Raw genomic sequence first — 21,140 nt, forward strand, 5'->3', positions numbered from 1 at the left:
ATAATTCATCCCAACAGCTGAAAGACAACCCCAAAACTGTGGCATTACAGCCGCTGGATGAGACATGCTCACAGTATGTGTTAGAACAAAAGGCAAGAACTGCCTCTCTGCAAATGGCTAACACCTGGAGCACCCAATTATCAGAAGATACTCGAAGGCCAATGTGCTGTAAGTTCTGCACTGACAACAGGAAGCACATCTGGGCCACCGAGCCAAATGCAACCCACGTGGTCTCCTCGGGGGAAAAAAGGCTCAGTGAGCAAAACCCAGATCACGCTACACATCTGGCTTTTGCCCCAGCATGAACTGCCTCTCCTTCTCAGCCCGGCACTCTGCATTTTTTTCAACAAGCCATTCTCTGCCACCGCCCCACCACAAACGCTTTGGTGGGAATCACAGGGAGGCCCTCATCCCTTTTCCCAAAATAACGTCAGCCAGAGGCAAAGGCCAAGGAGGTGGAGCCTGAGGCCATTTTGCAAAAGTTTCAAATATCCTGGCACCGACCCCCTTAAAAGAATCATGAAGGGGAGACAGCCAAGCTTCTCATTTTCTCATTAGTGTTGTCTCTCTGCCTCTCTCTCTCTCTCTCATTACAAACTTCTGCATTTAAAAAACCCAAAAAAACCCCAAAGGGATCTCACATAAAATCATATTAGCATTGCTGGCTGTGGGAAAACAAATTTCATTTTGCAAATTTAAGAACCAAAGATTTGAAATGGAAACTTTCAGAGCATGTGCAGTGTGTTCTGTGACATTTCGATCCCCAAAAGGGGTCCTGGAGGCATAAGGCTGAACAAAGAACTGGTGAGCTGTCCCCCCTTCTCCAAAGCTTTTTTGCAATACGCAGCTGCCTCAGATTTTCCAGACTCTGCTGATCTTTCCTCTGAAGAGAGAGGAAGCAGACTTCTTGGCTGTACAGTTCAAGAAACCAAATAAAGTAGTCTCCCTCCTAAAGTCAAAGGGGCCTTTCCAACACACACACACACACACACACACACACACACACACACGTACTTACAGGAATATAACCAAGAAAGTAAAGAAAGAGGGAATATGACAGCGAAAGAAAGAAAATGCCTCTTTGTTTAGTTTTTTTAAAAACCTTCCCACAAAATTAATAGCAAACTAAACAGTGGCATATTATTCTCCAGTACCTCCCCCTTCTGCTTTACAGTTCTTCCAGCGAGAGCAAATGACATCACAGATGTGAAAAAGGCTTGGGGGGGGGGGGTACAAATGCTAAAGAAATACAAACTGTCATTACTATTATTAAAACTTTAACAGGGCCAGCTGCCCGCGTCTGTCTGTTCAGACAGAAAAACCACACCTCTCCCTAGATCTCTTCACTCTGGGCATACCTGCCTCTTCCCAGATACTTCCTTCCCAGGTCCCTGTCCCCAGCTGTTCCTTTGATGACCACACCTCCCCCTTGCAAGGCGCCCCTTCCCCACCCCGCCGAGTCCTCACCGTGTGGTACATGAGAGCCTCGGTTTCCCCAGGCTCTGACAGCTCGCTCAGCTTGCGGTCCCACTGCAGGACGCTCTGCTCCCCGCTCTCCAGCACCTCCATGCTGGTCCGAGGGACGCTGGGCCGAGGATGCTGAGGGCAGGAGGGGAGCGGGCAGGGCCGCCGCAGAGGGTGAGGTCCGGCTCCGCAGGGGGTGTGTGCGTGTGTGCGTGTGTGCGCCTGGGCGCGTGTGGCTTATGCACTTGGAACGGAAAACGTTCTCTGCCTGAGAGAGAACTGCCAAGGGTTCCCGTCCGATGTCCTCGGAAATCTGAGAATCGTCGGGGAGAGACAGGCTGCCCAGGTATCTGGCTGAAGGCTGAAGGGGTTAAAGCTGGGCGCGCATCCAAAATAAAGGCAGGAGATCAACTCTCATCCTAAGAAAATCCCTTCGCAGTAAGCCCACTTTCCACTACTGCTCCAGACACAAACTTTGAGACTCCCCAGAGCTTCTCAGTTGGGCTCCAGGATCCAGCTCTGACTCCACCTCCACCTAGGGCAGTGACCAGTCGGATACTCACTTCGTCCGCTCTATCCAATCAGAAGTCTGGCTTTCCTCCCTGTCCCGCCTCTAAGGCTGGGCAGCGGGAAGTCTCTGCCCAGACTTTGGAATGTGGGCGGGGAGCGCCTTTGACGTCACCGGGGAACTCCTTCTGCCAGGGCGCAACCAGCCACAGCTCTCTAAGGCAGCGGGCCAATGGAGTGCTTGAATCCGGGAGTGATGGACTGGCATTGTAGCCAATGACAAATGGGGGCCTAGGAGGAACAGCCAATCAAATAGCGACAAGAATACATTTTACAAAAGAGGGAGGGCGAACTCAGTACCTTCGCTTAGAATACCGAGAAGTTAGCGCGCGCTCCTGGAAAAAGAGAGCTGCTGTGTGGGCCGATTTATATATTGTCTTAAATATTTCATATGCTGTCTTAAATATCTATATACGGTCTTAAATATTTTCTTAATATAGATTAGGTCATTTGAGTCTGGATTGTTTAAAAAATGAGTTACATATTATACACAAACATAAATATTCCCCCATTGTGCACGAGTTTGTATTAGCAAAGTTCTAGCAAATTGTCATCGCCTGTTCACATTTTCCGCCCCCTTTCTGCTATGCTCTTCTCCTGACATGTTGTTTTTAGGGGCTTCACTTATTTTTTGCTTTCAATTCACCCTGCAGACTATTGATAAGAGCCAGTGGCTTGCTTCTCCAGGTCCTGAAGATCAAGGAGCTAAAGACCTGGAATTCATAGAACCTTTTATCTCTGTGGAAGAGTCAGGCAAACAAAACAAAACGAACATATAAAAAAAAATAAATAAATAAAGCCATAATATAATTTCAGAAAGTAGTAACTGCTATAAAGAAAAATAAAAGCAAGGTAAGAGAATGGGGCAGTTCGATGCTATTTTAGATAGCCGTCAGGGTTCTTTCTGGGAAAGTGACATTTGAGCATAGACCTGAAGGAAAGGAGGTTTGAGGAGGAGCTGGTGTTTTGCTGACAGAGAAGCCAGTTTCTGCAGCAAGATTTTCCTCAGTGAGTGATGAGAGAGGAGGCCTGAGAGATGGGCAGGGACCAGATCACCAACCTGCCTAGATTAGGGAAGAGAGAGCCTATTCTAGTATTTTCTCCCAACACTGTGATTTTTCTTCCTCTTTTTAGACTCCTCCTTTTAAGGAAACAAAGTCATTGAAAATATAGTTTGTTCATTTTGTTTTTGGTATTTTTAATTGGTTTTCTCATTTTAAATATGAAGAGGTCTGCCAAGTGTCTCTAGAAGTTTCTCACAATGGCACATTCAGGTATTATTAGGGAGTACTTCCTCCTCTCCTTTGCAAGCATTTCTTGGTGAGTGGGGTCAGTCAAAGGTCTTGGAACTCTGTGTTGTCTTTAAGCAGCAGATGGTCATGTAAACTATTCCATTTGTCCGGTCCTATCTCCTGGGACTTTTGAGAATATTTTAATACTTGAATAGAAATTCTAGTTTATGGGCATACACCTTCTTTGTGTAATAGTTTTCTCGTTTTTCTCTTCGTCCTTGATTCATTAAAAAAAAAGTTTTTTAATGTTTATGTATGTTTGAGAGACAGAGAGAGACAGAGTGTGAGCAGGTGAGGGGCAGAGAGAGGGAGACACAGAATCTGAAGCAGGCTCCAGGCTCCAAGCTGTCAGCACAGAGTCCAACGCGGGGCTCGAATTCACGAACTGTGAGATCATGACCTGAGTGAAGTCGGACGCTTAACCAACTGAGCCACCCAGGTGCCCCAATTCTCATTTTTAAATCTGCTACCTCCTTCCCCACATCCTCTTAGCATACCACTCAACATGAGTAAGAAGGAAACATGTACATCCTCCTTAATGGTGGAATACAAATATTTATCTGGCAAATATTGCTGCTTGTGACAGACTCAGCCTCTGGTTATGCCCCATGTAGTAGGCAGCTTCTTGGCTCCGATTATTCTGCTTCTTGGTATTTATATCCTTGTGTAATTCCCTGCCCTTGAGTGTGGGCTGGACTTCCTTGAAACAAATAGAATATGGCAAAAGTAATGGCTTCCAAGAAAGATTCTGACTGCCCACTTGCTTTGTACTCTCTTCCTCTCTTGCTAGCTTGCTCCAAGGAAAGCCAGCTGCCATGCTGAGAGCTGCCCAGTGGAGAAGCCCACATGGCAAGGAACCGAGGGAGGCGTCCAGCCGGTAGCCAGCAAGGAACTGAATCGCTGAGTCCCATAACCCTTGAGCAACCACATCCTGCTAGTAATCATGCGAGTGGCTTTGGGAGCAGTTCCTCCCCCAAGTTGAACCCAGAGACGACTACAGCATTATGAGAGACTCTGAACCAGAGGACTGGGCTAAGCTGCAGATTCCAGACCCACGGACACGAGAGGTAATACACATATGTTGTTTTTAAGCCACTATGTTTTTCTTCATGAAATAAGTAATATAATAATTGGTACCCTAAAGGTTTGATGAAATGTACCTGTACTCCAAAAATAATGTCACAATCCCTAATGGTGATTTTTTTCCCAGCCCTCCTTGTTTCATGTTTCCTCGTATTTCTTGTTCTGCACTTGGGTTTTGTGTCTGTCTCTTTCCCTCTCATTCTTAGGATTTAGCAATTGAGTTGACTTCCCCCTTCTCCCCCCAGTTTCTCTGGCATCCTTAAAAAGTAGCAGCAGGGGGCGCCTGGGTGGCGCAGTCGGTGAAGCGTCCGACTTCAGCCAGGTCACGATCTCGCGGTCCGTGAGTTTGAGCCCCATGTCAGGCTCTGGGCTGATGGCTCAGAGCCTGGAGCCTGTTTCCGATTCTGTGTCTCCCTCTCTCTCTGCCCCTCCCCCGTTCACGCTCTGTCTCTCTCTGTCCCAAAAATAAATAACGTTGAAAAAAAAAATTAAAAAAAAAAAAGTAGCAGCAGTTACTCCTGTGTCTTTTTCTTTTTCTTTTCTTTCTTTGTTTTTTTTTTGGGGGGGGGGATAGAATTGACATAAAACATTACATTAATTCATTAGTCTCAGGTACACAACATAATGACTCAGTATTTGCATATATTACAAAAAGATCATCACAATGTGTACTTAGAGTCAACATGATGCACATTATATTCTCTGGACTTCTTTATTTTATAACCAGGGAATTTATACCTTTTGACCCACTTCACCCATTATGCCCCACCCCCCCATCTCCAATCTGTTCTCTGTATCTGTACATTCAGTTTTTTGTTTTTGTTTTTGTTTTTATATCTCACATATAAGTGAGATCATTCAGGATTTGTCTTTCTTCCTGACTTACTTCACTTAACGCCCTCAAAGTCCATCCATGTTGCTGGAAATGGCAAGATTTCCTTCTTTTTAATGGATGAATAATATTCCATTGTGTATTTATACCACATTTTCTAAATCCATTCATTCACTGATGGACACTTAGGTTGTTTTTGTGTCTTGCTATTGTCCATAATGCTGCAATGATCATGGGGCTGCAGATATCTTTTCTAGTTCGTGGTTTTATTTCCTTCAGATGAATACCCAGAAGTGGAATTGCTGGGCCATATGATAGGTGTATTTTTAATTTTTTGAGGAACCTCCATACTGTTTTCCACAGTGGCTGCACCAATTTACATTCCCAACACTACATAGGGGTTCCCTTTTCTGCACAGCCTCACCAACATTTACTGTTTCTTGTCTTTTTTCTAATAGCCATTCTAACATGTGTGAGGTGATATCTTATAGTGGTTTTTATTTGCCCTTCTTCATTTTCCCTGAGGATTAGTGATGTCGAACACATTTTTATGTAACTGCTGACCATCTGTATGTCTTTGGAAAGATCTCTATTCAGATCCTCTGCCCATTTTTTAGTTGGATTATTTGTTGTTATGCTGTTGAGTTATATGAGTTCTTGATATATTTTGGATATTAACCCCATATCAGATATATGATTTGGAAATAGTTAATGCCATTTGGTAGGTTGCCTTTTCATTCTGAGGATGGTTTCCTTTGCTGCACAGAAGCTTTTTGGTGTGATATTGCGCCACTTAGTTATTATTTTTGCCTTCATTGCCTTTGCTTTTGGTGTCAAATCCAAAAAATTATTGCCGATACCAATGTCAAGGAGCTTACCACCTTTGTTTTCTTCTAGGATTGTTCAGGTTTCAGGTCTTACATTCAAGTTTTTATCCCTTTTGAGTTCATTCTTGGGTATGGTTTAAGATAGTGGTTTTGTTTTGGGGCGCCTGGGTGGTTCAGTCGGTTAAGCGTCCAACTTCGGCTCAGGTCATGATCTCACCGTTCATGAGTTTGAGCCCCGTGTTGGCCTTGGTGCTGACAGCTCAGAGCCTGGAGCCTGCTTTGGATTCTGTGTCTCCCTCTCTCTCTGCCTCTCTCTCTCTCTCTCGCAAAAATAAGCGTTAAAAAAAAATTGTGGTTTTGTTTCATTCTTTTGCATGTGGCTGCCCAGTTTTCATATCATCATTTATCCAAGAGACTGTCATTTCCCTTTGTATATTCTTAGTTCCTTTGTTATAAATTAATTGACTATATATGCATGGATTTCTTTCTGGGATCTCTATCTCGTTGCATTGATCTATCTGTCTGTTTATATGCCAATACCCATGCTCTTTTGATTACTATAGCTTTGTAAGACAGTTTGAAATTGGGAAGCATGATGCCTCCAGGTTGTTCTGCTTTCTCAAAATTGCTTTGTCTGTACTGGGATTGTTTGTTCTCTTTCTGTGAAAAGTGTCATTAGAATTTTGACAGGGATTACACTGAATCTGTAGACTACTTTGGATAATGTGGACATTTTAACAATATCACGCAACAAGAAATATCTTTCCATTTATTTGTATTTTCATTAATTTCTTTCATCAGTGTCTTATAGTTTTCAGTTACAGGTCTTTCACCTCCTTGGTTAAATTTATTCCTAGGTAGTTAATCCCATTTGATGCAATTGCAAATGGAATTGTTTTTTAAATTTCTCTTTCTGATAGTTCATTATTAGTGTATAAAAATGCAACAGATTTTTGTATGTGTATTTTGTATCCTGCAACTATATTGATTTTTTTTATTAGTTCTAACAGTTTTTTGGTGGAGTCTTTAGGGTCTTCTATATATGATATTGTGTCACCTACAAATTGTGACAGTTTTACTTCTTCCTTTCTTATCTGGATGCCTTTTATTTCTTTTTCTTGCCTAATTGTTCTGGCTAGGACTTCCAGTACTATTTGGATAAAAGTGGTAAGAATGGACTTCCTTGTCTTGTTCCTGATCACAGAGGAAAAGCTTTCAGCTTTTCCCCATTGAGTATGATGTTGGCTGTGGGTTTGTCATATACAGACTTTATTATGTTGAGATATGTTCCCTTTATACCTACTTTGTGGAGGGTTTTTATTAAATGGATGTTGAATTTTAGCAAATGCTCTTTCTGCATCTACTGAGATGATCATAAGATTTTTATCCTTCATTTTGTTAATGTGACGTATCACATTAATTTGTGGATATTGAACCATCCTTGCATCCCTGGAATAAATTCCACCTGATTACGGTGTATCATCCTTTTAATGTATTGTTGGATTTGGCTTGCTAATATTTTGTGGAAGAGTTTTGCATATACATTTATTAGGGATGTAGACCTGTAATTTTCTTTTTTTTCTCTTTCTTCTTTCTTTCTTTCTTTCTTTCTTTCTTTCTTTCTTTCTTTTTCTTTCTTTCTTTTGTTGTTGTTGTTGTGTTGTTGTTGTTGTTGTTGTTGTTGTTGTGTCCTTATCTGGTTTTGGAATCAAGGTAATGCTGACTTCATAAAATGAGTTTGTAAGTATTCCCTCCTCTTTTATTCTTTTGGAAAAGCCTGGGAAGGGTTGGTATTAATTTTTCTTTAAATGTTTGTTAGAATTCAGCAATGAAGCCATCTGGTCCTGGACTTTTGTTTGTTGGGAGGTTTTTGATAACTGATTCAATTGGTTTACTAGTAATTTGTTCACATTTTCTCTTTCTTCATGATTCAGTCTTGGTAGGTTGTATGTTTCTATGAACTTATCCATTTCTTCTAGATTTTCCAGTTTGTTGGCATATAACTATTCATAGCAGTCTCTTATGATCCTTTGTATTCCTGTGATATCAGTTGTAACATTTCCTCTTTAATCTCTGATTTATTTATTTGAGTTTTCTCTCTTTTTCTTGGTGAGTCTAGGTAAAGGTTTGTCAGGTTTTTTTTTTTAATGTGAAGTTTATTTATTTATTTTGAGAGAGGTGGGGAGGGAGGCAGAGAGAGAGAATCCCAAGCAGACTCCATGCTGTCAGCATGGATCCTGATGTGGGGCTCGAACTCACAAACTGTGAGATCATGACCTTAGCCAAAGTCAAGAGTCAGATGCTTAACCAACTGAGCCACCCAGGCATTCCAGTTTTTTTTTTCTTTAAAAATATAGCTCTTAGATTTATTGATTTTTTTCTATTGCTTTAAAAAATTTTTTTATGTTTATTTATATTAGAGAGAGAGAGAGAAAGCGAGTGCGGGCAGGGGAGTGGCAGACAGACATAGACAGAATCTGAGGCAGGCTCCAGGCTATGAGCTGTCAGCACAGAGCCTGATGTGAGGCTTGAACTCACGAGCAGTGAGTTCATGACCTGAGCTGAAGTCGGATGCTTACCCAACTGAGCCACCCAGGCACCCCTTTTATTGGTTTTTTAATCTCTATTTCATTTATTTCCACTGTGATCTTTGTTATTTCCTTTCTTCTACTAACCTTTGGCTTCCTTTATTCTTTTTCTTATTCCTTGAGGTATAAAGTTAGGTTGTTTAGTTGAGATTTTCTTATTTCTGAATGTAGCCATTTACTGCTCTTCTACCCATTTTGATGTAGGTTTTTTTCTCATTTGCCTAATGTATAGGAGTCACTCAGCTAGGTGGGAATGCAAACTGATGTGGCCATTCTGGAAAACAGTATGGAGATTCCTCAAAAAATTAAAAATAGAGCTGTCCTATGGCCAAGCAATTACACTACTAGGTATTTATCCAAAGGATACAAAAATACTGATCTGAAGGGCATATGCACCGCAGTGTTTATAGCAGCATTATCTACAATAGCCAACATATGGAAAGAGTCCAAATGTCCATCAACTGATGAATAGATAAAGAAGATGTGGTATATATACACATGGAATATTACTCGACAATCAAAAAGAATGAAATTTTGCCATTTTCAACAATGTGGATGGAACTAGAGTGTATTATGCTAAGTGAGGTAAGTCAGCCAGAGAAAGATAAATATCAGATGATTTCACCCATACGTGGAATTTAAGAAACAAAGCAGATGAATGTGGGGGCAGGGGGGAAGGAAAAATAAAAATAGAGAGGGAAACAAACCATAAGAGACTCTTAAGTATAGAGAAAAAACTAAGGGTTTCTGGGGGGGAATTAGGTGGGGGGATGATCTAAATGGGTGATGGGCATTAAGGAGGGCACTTGTTGGGATGAGTAGTGGCTGTTATATGTAAGTGATGAATCACTAAATTCAACTCCTGAAACCATTATCACACTATATATTAACTAACTTGGATTTAAATAAAATTAAAACAATAAAAAAAGAAAAGGAAGATTAAAAAACATTTAATTAAATTAAGAAAAGGAGTCACTCACTAGTTTGGGGTTTGTTTCAGAAGAAATTATTCTATATGTAGATTCAGTGGGTCTATGAGAGGACATGAGTTCAGGATGGCCCTACATTGCCATCTTGAATCAGAACCTCCTGTCTGTGATAGATAAATGGCACCTGAATAACTGGAAGTCATATTTTCCCAAAGCCAAAATCAAGTATAGGGCACCTGGGTGGCTTAGTCAGTTAAACATCCAACTGTTGATTTCGGCTCAGGTCACCATTGGGTATCAAGCCCCACGTTGGGCTCTGTGCTGACAGCATGGAGCCTGCTTGGGATTCTCTCTCCCTCTTTCTCTCTCTGCCCCTCCCCTGCTCATGCATGCTCTCGCTCTCTCTCGCTCTTTCTCAAAATAAATAAGTAAACATTAAAAAATCAAGTACATAAGCCAACACGATATCTTCCTGATTTTTTGTGGTATTATTTGCTATATTTCTATTTGCTGATCTATTTACAAATTTGCACTACATGTTTTCTATACCTTCATCCTAATTATTAAGACTAATTATATCCAGAATTGGGCACTTGACAGATTTCCATATCATGAAAATAAAACCCTCCTTTCAAGATGGCATAGCCCAATGTTTCCACATGCTTTCAATCTGAGTATTCAATAAATATTAACCTATTGATTTTTCTCTTTTCATGTCCTATAATTTCTTCAGTTTATCCATAAGAATTTGCCAAGTACCTGTTGAATTCCAGACATAATGTGTCCATATTTTCCAGGTATAAAACTTTCTCAAAAAAAAGATGTGGAATCTTGCCACTCACACTTTTCCTAGACTAATGGTTAGGGGATTAAAAGGCCATATTCAGTCAAGTTCCAAGATGTAGAATCCAATGGCATAGTCAGATATGTTCCAGTCTGTCATTTCTCAAGCTTTCCTGAAGTTGGAAATTACCTTTGACCTCAAGCCTTAGCCAGTAGATGAATATCACAGCACCTAAGGAAATTGAAGTTGGTGATAGAAAGATATGATTATCTTGGGTTCTCTGTCCTAAACTATGATCTTTCCTCTATTTCCCATGAATTGGAGAAAGAGTTCAGTGGCAAGCCTGTTGCCTTTCTTGCTGAAAGAAAAAAATCTGCCTAAGCCCACATGAAAAAGCTGTGCAGAATAATGAGCAAAAACATCTCTAGAGTCATACCCTGACACTGGTACCTAACACAAGCTTTGAAAACTTGGTCTTCCCAAGTGAAATCATGTCTAAGAGAACAAGTGTGAGACTGGACAGCAGCTGGCTTACAAAGGTCTCCCCCATCAACGATGAAAACCATGTGAAGGGGAGGGACAGGCAAGAAAGGATTCCATCACAAAAAGATGCCTAATTCTTTTAGTCTCCCAGTGTTGCCATAACAAAATATCACAAACCAGGTGGCTTAAAGCAACATAAATTAATTGTCTCATAGTTCTAGAAACCAAAGGTCTAAAATCAAGGTGCTAGTAGGGCCATCCTTCTTTGGGCAGTCTAGACAGAATCCTTCCTTGCCTCCTCTTAGCTCCAGGTGGTGGATGTCCAACCTTGATAGTCCTTGGCTTGCAGCTGTATCTTTCTGATCCTTGTCTCCGTCATCACATGGCACCCTCCAGTCATGTGTCTGTGTCTTCACGTGGAATTCTCCTACCTGTGTGTGTCTCTCTCTCCTCGTCTTTTAAGAACACTAATCATATTGAATTAAATGCCCACACTACTATAGTATGAACTTACCTTAATTAATTAGATCTGCAATGATCATATTTCCAAATTGGGTCTCATTATAAAGTACTGGTGGTTAGGAAGGACTTTAACATATATTTTGGGTGAACATAATTCAACCCATAACACAAATATCAAGCCACCATCAATCAACATTACCCTTTGAGTTCCTAGTGCAAGCACATCCCTTTGTTGATTAATGTCCCTAAAATATGTCTTTGATTCTTTGGTAAAACCACCATAACCTTAAAAAAAAAAAGAAACAAAGCAGACTTTATTACACTTAGAATTTAGCTTCCCTGTCAGTATTATTCAAGGTGTATGCCATGCCCTTCTACTCCTCTTCTATCTTCTCTTTGTACATGTCCATTCAAGAGCTCCCAACAAACACCATGTTCTCCAGGTACAGACCTCTTGCCTTCTGTATTGAATCATTTGTGATGACACCATCAGATTTGCATTTCTTGGGAATTTATCATTCCTCTTGAGCAGTTGTCCCTTTTATTATAACCAACCATGTGATCCCACCTATCTTGTCTCATCATTGTTTTAATAGATTCTGAAGACTCACCTATTTTGTTCTATTACACTCTGCTTTCTACCGTTCTTTGAGAGTTTTCTTTCTATTTTAACATGCTCTATCCTTTGATTCTAGTTTGGAATGGAATCCAACCTTTAATATTACTTGACATTCCTTCTTTTAAGTCTTCTTGTTCTGTCTTCAGTATAACAAAGAAAATTCCCAGCTCTGAGAAATTTTTCAATTATCATTACTTAACCAGAAATGATGTCTTTATATTTCACATTCATTTTTCTTTCTTGCATGTAGAGCAGAGAGGAGAGCAAGTGCCTGGGAGAATCTGCAGTCTCTCCCTGGGAGATTGAGGGTTACAAGGTAGGCTTGGGAGTCCTGTTAGTTCTGAGGGACTCTAAAATAAATGGTAATGAGAACTCTGAGCACTAAGATAAAGAATCCAATGAAAGGAGGAGGTGTAGATTACTGCTTCTAACCTCTGAGAATTGTGCCCTGGGTAGACAGTAAGCTGGAAAGGACTGGAAATCACAAGGCCCTTGACTACAGATTTGACTGTTTGCCGATAGAGAACAGCCCCTGAAGTGGGTCATAGATGGGGCCACTCTACCTGAAGCCAAGGAAACATGTCTCTGTCTCTCAGTTTCTGAGACAGGGCACTATGAAAGCCTAGAGAGCAGGATACCCTTTGAAAATCTAATAGAAAATCTGTAACCTCTTCCCATCTTGGCAAGATCAGGGATGGCAGGAGCCACAGTGAACAAGAGGAGTTGCACAGGTATGAGCCGGTGTAATCACACATCACTGGCCCTGCTCTACCATTGCTGTCCCCAGAAATCTTGATTCCCCACCCTTCCAGTGCCACAAGGCAGCATCACAATCACATTCTGAAGCCATACTCTCACTGCTCTGCCACTGAGCCTGAGCCTGCCAATACACTACAGCTCCTTTTCGAATGTTAGAGGATATTTTCTCAGTCAACTGGCTGTTTGAAAATAAAATTTTATTAAACTCCTACCTTACGACTTCTATGGAAATAAATTTCTGATGGACTAAGGACACAAGTATAAAATAAAATTAAACTGTCCAGAGGAAACAGCGATAAAATACTTTTATAATTTTAGCATGAGCAAGTTCTTGGCATAATATAAAAGGCAGAAAATTTTCAGGAAAAACTAGCTTTATTTAAACATAGAATACATACAGAAAATGTAACAAGTAAATGGAATTAAAATATTATTCATACTGTTGTTAACCTGAATCCTTTAGCGTGAAGCTCTTTTTGAACTGTTTTCCTGGTATTCCCATCCCATCCCAAGTAAACAGTGCTAACACTGGTATGTACCCTTCCAGACTTTTCTTTATGTCTATATAATTCTATACAAATACACATATAGGGGTGCTTGGTCATTGTTGTATTATGCACACTTCCCTGCATTTTGCTTTTCTCACTTAATAATAGACTTGAACCGCCCCCCCCTCCAAGTCCTCCAATATAGATCTAGTACAGTCTTGTTAATGACTGACTGAAAAAGGACCATTAAAAGATAACATGAGTCGGGGCACCTGGGTGGCTCAATCAGTTAAGCGTCTGACTTCAGCTCAGGTCACGATCTCGCGGTCCGTGGGTTCGAGCCCCGCGTTGGGCTCTGGGCTGATGGCTCGGAGCCTGGAGCCTGCTTCCAATTCTGTGTCTCCCTCTCTCTCTGCCCCTCCCCCATTCATGCTCTGTCTCTCTCTGTCTCAAAAATAAATAAAGGTTAAAAAAAATTAAAAAAAAAAAGATAACATGAGTCATATTAAGCATTTGAAGAGTTTATTTGAACAAAATGTGATTAAATCAGGCAGCATCCAATCTGGCAAATAGAAAAGGAACTCCAAGAAGCTGTACAAAATAAAAGACTTTCATAGGCAGAAGGGAGCAGGAGCAAGGAAGTTGCATGTGGCAAAAAAGCAGGTTAGTTATGCAAGGTTACTATCCTTTGGGAGATGGCAGAGGTCTATCCCAGACGAATGACCTAACTAGTGCTTATCAGGTGATTCCTGATTGACTGGTTTAAGATTCCATTTCTGGGAGTGCTGAAAGTGTAATCAAGTTGACTTTTGGTTTGGTGATGTGGGGCTTAGCATAAACAACTCTATTTTGTCCTGTTTTTAACAAACTGAAGCATTTTTTATTCCCCAACTCACAAGCATTTACTCCATTTCCAAATTTTACTGCTAGAAACATCAATTACATGACATGGGATAATATACTTTTCTGTTTTGTAAGGTCCTATAAGTGACCTTCTCCCAGTATGGAAGATTAGGCTCAAGTTGTTGAATTTGACAGCCTAAGAGCACCAGGTGCCCAAGGACTGGAGATGGGGATCCAGGAGTGGAACTTAGGAGGGAGTAGGGAGTTGAAGTGGCACGAAGGACCAGGGAAGGGACACAGGCTTCAAGTGTGTACTTTGCCATGCCACAGTTTTGCCGGTGACCAATGCAGGGTCCTCACCCTAGGATATTGTTCATACTGTGTCACAAGTGAGGTTGTAGATTACTTAAAGGAGGGTGGAAGACAACCTGAAACTAAAGATCTGAACTAGAAAGAACAGGAACTTAAATTTCAGCAAGAATCTTGGTCACTTCTACAACACTGCCACCTTGTGGCTGTAGAACATTGCAGCTGGCAAACCTGAAGTGATGGGTTGGAAAAGCTGAGAAGTCATTACATAGAACCAACTCTCATGTTCTATCTTAATTTGTACCTCCCTGGTCAAGGTATAAACATTTCCATCAACCTGAAGAGTGTCCTTATGCTACTTCCAATGGGTACTTCCCCTTCATCATTTTTCCAACCTCCATTAGATTTGCTGTTCTTAGAGATCATATAAATGGAATCCTACAGTACATCCCCTTTTGTGCGTGGTTCACAGTGTCTATGAGTTTCAACCATGCTGTTGCATGTAGTCAATTACTAGTAATGGTGTTCTCTAAATTTTACATAAACAATGAATTAGTAAATACTGGGTCATTGTTTCTAGGGGAAATATAGGGGTAGGTTCCTGTGAGTTTCAGTCATAACGATTTCATCACCTCATCAACACATATAAACAAACATACCAATATATATAAACATACATCAACTGATTAATACATGTAAACAAGCAAAATCAAAGCAAATCCTGTTTTATGTGTATTTCTGTTTAAAGATGCCTTATTTAATATATATTGTTGATTCATTAGCGGGGAACTCACTGCCAAGAGCACTGCATGAACTGCAATGCCTGAAAGAAGCTTATCCAACACATGTATTTTCTCTGTAAGGCACATCACAGCCTTCTTGCACTTAGAAATGCTTAGTACTACAGCACTACACTTGGGCCATTTTGAACAGTGAAATCACCATCAAAAATTTGAAAAAACACAGAATAGACCACAACAATAAGGCATGTTTACAGTATGAAGGCTGCAATAGAAAGACGGAACATGGCATTATTCATCCTCACTGGAAACATGCATGCCAGGCAATTCAGAGTTTTCACCACTCTGTGTGTGTTCATGAATGACCATGAATGCCATATTGATTTTAGGCTTTCACATACATTTTAGCAAATAGGAAAACTCTCAGTGACAGAATCCGCAGATAGTGGTGATGAATCATATCTATACTCTGTTCTTTTTTATTGCTGAGTAATAGTCCATCGTATGTATATGACACTCTTTGTTTATCCATTCACCTATAGATGGAATTTGGCGTTGTTTCCTATTTAGGGCTACTATGAAGTAGGGTTCTATAAACGTTCTTGTACAAGCTATTTTGTGAAGATGTATGCATTTTTCTAAGAGAAATATGCATGTTCAGCTTTATTAGAAACTTTCAAACAGTTTTGCAAAGTGATTTACCATTTTATACTCTTATCAGCAAAATGAGTTTTACTTGTTCCACAGATTCACTTATACCTGCCACTGACAATCTTTTTAATTGCATTTGTTCTGGAGGGTGTGCACTGGTGGCTTTCATTTCTGTTTCCCCAGTGATTAATGATGCTGCACACCATTTTATACGTTTATTGACCATCTGTATATATTTCTTTATGAAGTCTCTTTTCAAGTTATTTTGTCCATTTTTAATTGGGATGTTTATCTTTCTTATACTTAATATATAGGAGTTCTTATTATATTCTGTATATAAGTCCTTTGTCAAATACATGCATTGTAACAAGTAATGTGACCGTTTTCTCCCAGTGTGTGTTTTCCCTTTCCATTTACTTAATGGTGACTTGTGGTGAGTGAAAGTTTTAAATTTCAATTAAGTTTATTTTGTAAATTTTTTATTTAGGGTTACTGCTTTTTGTGTCCTAAGAAATCTTTGCTTACTCCTAGGTAATGAAATCATTCTCTTATTTTTCCTAAAAGCTTTATAATTCTACCTTCCACATTTAGGTCTATAATCATCTGAAAATATTTTTGATATGATGTGAGTTAGAGATCAAGGTTGATTTTTTTTTCATACAGACATCCAATTTCTCAAGTACTGAAAGACTCTCCTTCTTAAATAGAAACCTGCATCATTAATTTGAAATCTTTCTTCTTTTTAATAAATGTATTAAAGCTATACATTCCCCTCTTAATATTGCTTTAGCTGCACCTTATATATTTTGGTATGTTTTGTATTCATTGTTGAGCTAAAATACCTTCTAACATCCATTGTAAACTTTCTTGACCCTTGGGTTACTTAGAAAGTGTTTCTTCATTTCCAAACATGCTGGAATTTTCTGGGTATCTTGTAGTTATTGATTTTTAGTTTAAAGGAATCCAATTCCCATATATTAGGTTGATGTCCCATAGCTCACTGGTGTTCTTTTATTTTTAAAATTCCTTTTTTACCCCTGTGTTTCATGTTCAATAGTTTCTACGTTTATTGCTTCAAGTTGACTTTTTCTTATGAAATTTCGAATCCACTGTTAATTTCATCCAGTGAATTCTTCATCTGAGACATTGTAGTTTTCATCTCAGAAATCTTGAGTCTTGTGTATATTCCATGCCTCTATTAATGTAACATTGTATAAAAATTAAATTTTAAAACTTTAAAATAGTCAAGGCATTGGGTAAATTAACTTAAATTATTGCCATGATCTCATTGATCTAGAGATTTGGTTTAACTTGTGTAATAAAATTTTATACTTTTTAAGAAAATACATCTTTTCCTGCTTTCTTTTTTCTCCTCACTCACTAACATCATCTTCTCTTGTCTTTCAAGTATCCTTATTAATAATCTGCTGTGTAAATTTCTTTATTCAAATTCATGCTCACTTATCCAAATACAATATAAACATATGCATACCTCCCCCCCACACACATACTCATATAGGCACACATGTATATATGGGGTCTTTTTTTCTCTGAAAAGATGGGATTGTATTATGCAACTTCTCCCTTACTATCCTTGCTTAACAATGCCATGGAGAAATCCCTCCAGGTCATTTGGTAAGGTTTCCATTTATCTACCTTAATGACTGAATAATATTCCATGTAGTAAAATGCATCCAACTATTCCACTATTTAGGAACATTCTCTTATTTCTAGTTTTTATTTTGTGGTGTTTTGTTATTATTACTGCTATTTATCATATGTAACAATTATTATACATAGCATACATTATGTGCTATGTATATAACATATGCATTATGTGATATATATGTGTATATATATACTTGTACATATATATTTGTATAGCTTATCTGTGGACTATGTCCCCAGAAGAGGAGAGGAGCATTTTCCAGTGAATATCTGCAGTTTTCATTTTTGTAGATCTTATCAGCTTGCTTTCCAAAATAGAACATCTGTTTTTATTTGTACCATCACTGCTTGGACTTCTGCTTCTGGCCAAGATGGAGTAACAGAGACTATATTTAACCTCCTTCCTGAAACAAACTAACAATCCAGACAAAATATATGGACACAGTTTTTAAGACACTGGATGTTAGACAAGGAAAGACAGTGATTCCTGAGAGAAATAATGTGAAATGCTATATTTCTCTTTTGAATAAAAAATTTATTTATATATTAGAGTTATGTCAATTTTATGAATTGTTAACATGAATTTAAAAATCATTTTTTACACAGAAGTTTCTTTTTCAACTGCCACAAACCAGTGTAACTGCATTGCCATCTAAGAAAATTAACAATAATTCCTAAATATCCAATTAATATTCAACTGTTTGCAGCTGTCCCTATCTTTTGTAGTTTTTTTTGAAGCTGACTTCTTTTTTTTATTTTCAAATTTTTATTTAAATTCTAGTTAGTTAACATATAATGTAATATTGTTTTTAGGAGTTGAATTTAGTGATTCATCACTCACATAAAACACCCAGTGCTGATCCTAACAAGTACCCTCCTTAATGCCCATCACCCATTTAACCTATCCCCCCACCCACCTCCCTCCATCAACCCTCAGTTTGTTCTCTATCATGAAGAGTTTTTTTTATGGTGGGGAGGGTGGCTTAATCCATTAAGCATCCAACCCCTGATCCTGGCTCAGGTCATGATCTCATGGTTCATGAGTTTGAGCCCTGCATCAGCTCTGCACATGGAGAGCTGCTTGGGATTCTGTCTCTCCTTTTCTCTGTTCTTCCTTCTCTCTCTCTCTTAAAAGGAATAAATAAAACTTTTTTTTAAAAAGAGGCTCTTCCAAAGCATAAGAGACTGTTAAAAACTGAGAACAAACTGAGGGTTGATGGGGGGTGGGAGGGAGGAGAGGGTGGGTGATGGGTATTGAGGAGGGCACCTTTTGGGATGAGCACTGGGTGTTGTATGGAAACCAATTTGTCAATAAATTTCATATATAAAAAATAAATAAATAAATAAAAAATAAAAAGAGGCTCTTATGGTTTGCTTCCTTCCCTCTTTTTTTCCCCATCCCATATGGTCATCTGTTTTGTTTCCTAAATTCCATATATGAGTAAAATCATATGATATTTGCCTTTTTTATAATTTACTTCGCTTAGCATAATACACACTAGCTCTATCCACATCATTGCAAATGGCAAGATTTCATTCTTTTTGATGGCTGGGTAATATTCCTTTGTGTGTGTGTGTGTGTGTGTGTGTGTGTGTATACACACATCACATATTCTTTATCCATTCATCAGTTGGTGGAAATTTGGGCTCTTTCCATAGTTTGTCTATTGTTGATAATGTTGCTGTAAACATTGGGGTGCATGTACCCCTTCAAATCTGTATTTTTGTATCTTTTGGATAAAGACCTAGTAGTGCAATTGCTAGATCACAGGGCAGTTCTATTTTTAACTTTTTGAGGAACCTCTGTCATGTTTTCCAGAGTGGCTGCACCAGTATGCATTCTCACCAACAGTGCAAAAGGGTTCACATTTCTCTGCATCCTCGCCAACCTCTGTTGTTTTGAGTTGTTAATTTTAGCCACTCTGACAGGTGTGAGGTGGTAGCTCATTGTGGTTTTGATTTGCATTTCCCTGATGATGAGTGACATTGAGCATCTTTTCATGTGCCTGTTGGCCATCTGGATGTCTTCTTTAAAGAAGTGTCTATTCATGTCTTCTGCCCATTTCTTCACTGGATTATTTGTTTTTTGGGAGTTAGGTAAATTCTTTATAAATTTTGCATACTAACCCTTTTATCAGATATGTCATTTGAAAATATCTTCTCCCATCCCATAGGCTGCCTTTCAGTTTTGATGATTGTTTCCTTTGCTGTGAAGAAGCTTTTAATCTTGAAGTCCCAATAGTTCATTTTCCGTTTTGCTTCCCTTGCCTCTGCAGACATGTCAAGTAAGAAGTTGCTTTGGCTAACTCTGGAAAACAGTATGGAGGCTCCTCAAAAAATTAAAAATAGAACTACCCTATGGCCCAACAATTGTACTATTAGGTATACATCCAGGGGATACAGGTATGCTGTTTCGAAGGGGCACATGCACCCCCATGTTTATAGCAGCACTATCAACAATAGCCAAAGTGTGGAAAGAGCCCAAATGTCCATCGATAGATGAATGGATATGGTGGTATATAAATACAATGGAATATTACTCAGGGATCACAAAGAATAAAATCTTGCCATTTGCAACTACGTGGATGGAACTGGAGGGTTTTATGCTAAGCGAAATTAGTCAGAGAAAGACAAATATCACATGACTTCACTCATATGGGGAATTTAAGATACAAAACAGATGGACATAAGGGAAGGGAAGCAAAAAAGAATACAAAAACAGGGAGGGGGACAAAATGTAAGAGACTCTTGAATACAGAGAATAAACTGAGGATTGCTATAGCGGTTGCAAGTGGGAGAATGGGCTAAATGGGCAAGGGACAGAAGGGCACTTGTTGGGATGAGCACTAGTTGTTATATGTGGGGGATGAGTCACCAGATTGTACTCCTGAAATCATTATTGCACTATATGCTCACTAACTTGGATACAAATTAAAAAATAAATAGAAGAAAAAAAAAGGAAGTTGTTTCGACTGAGGTCAAAGAGGTTGCTGCTTATGTTCTTCTCTAGGATTTTAATGGTTTCCTGTCTCACACCGATATCTTAAATCCATTTTAAATTTATTTTTGTGTATAGTGTAAGAAATGGTCCTGTTTCATTATTTTACATGTTGCTGCCCAGTTTTCCCAATACCATTTGTTAAAGAAACTGTCATTTTTCCATTGGATATCCTTTCCTGCTTTGTCAAACATTAGTTGACCATAGAATTGTGGGTTCATTTCTGGGTTTTCTATCCTGTTCCATTGATCTATATGTCTGTTTTTGTGCCAGTACCATACTGTCCTGATTACCTCAGCTTTGTAATATAACTTGAAGTCTGGAATTGTGATGTCTCCAGCTTTTATTTTATTTTTCAAGATTGCTTTGGCTATTTTGGGCCTTTTGTGCTTCGATATAAAGCAGGTCTTAGGTCTGTGAAATATGCTGGTGGTATTTTGATTTTTTTAATTTTTTAAAACATTTTTATTTATTTTTGACAGACAGAGAGAGACAGAGTGTGAGTGGGGGTGGGGGGGCAGAGAGAGAGGGAGACACAGAATGCAAACCAGGCTGTAGGCTCCATGCTGTCAGCACAGAGCCTGACAAGGGGCTTGAACTCACGAACTGCGAGATCATGACTTGAGCTGAAGTCAGATGCCTAACAACTGAGCCACCCAGGCGCCCCATGCTAGTGGTATTTTGATAGGAATTGCATTGAATGTGTGGATTGTTTTGAGGAGTATAGACATTTTAACAATATTCCTTCTTCCAA

General features: G+C 39.2%; 2 protein-coding genes across 4 annotated transcripts in view; one reads left to right on the top strand and one right to left on the bottom strand.

Annotated features, from left to right (window-relative positions):
* The window catches only part of CREB3L2 (cAMP responsive element binding protein 3 like 2), a 121,914-nt gene extending 119,928 nt beyond the window's left edge, over positions 1-1,986 (bottom strand). Inside the window, exon 1 of one of the 3 annotated variants that reach the window (XM_019825875.3) lies at positions 1,468-1,986. In XM_019825875.3, coding sequence (XP_019681434.1) covers positions 1,468-1,569 — 102 coding nt within the window. In that variant the 5' untranslated portion in view covers positions 1,570-1,986. The remainder of the gene's footprint in view (positions 1-1,467) is intronic. The other 2 variants (XM_019825874.3, XM_003983094.6) reach the window with 2 other exon arrangements.
* Positions 1,987-4,262: 2,276 nt separating this feature from the next.
* Positions 4,263-21,140, top strand: part of AKR1D1 (aldo-keto reductase family 1 member D1) — an 88,145-nt gene continuing 71,267 nt past the window's right edge. Inside the window, exon 1 of the mRNA XM_006929410.5 lies at positions 4,263-4,390. Coding sequence (XP_006929472.2) covers positions 4,328-4,390 — 63 coding nt within the window. The 5' untranslated portion in view covers positions 4,263-4,327. The remainder of the gene's footprint in view (positions 4,391-21,140) is intronic.

This window comes from Felis catus, chromosome A2 (genome assembly GCF_018350175.1).
Source record: "Felis catus isolate Fca126 chromosome A2, F.catus_Fca126_mat1.0, whole genome shotgun sequence".
In the NCBI taxonomy this organism is placed as follows: Eukaryota; Metazoa; Chordata; class Mammalia; order Carnivora; family Felidae; genus Felis; species Felis catus.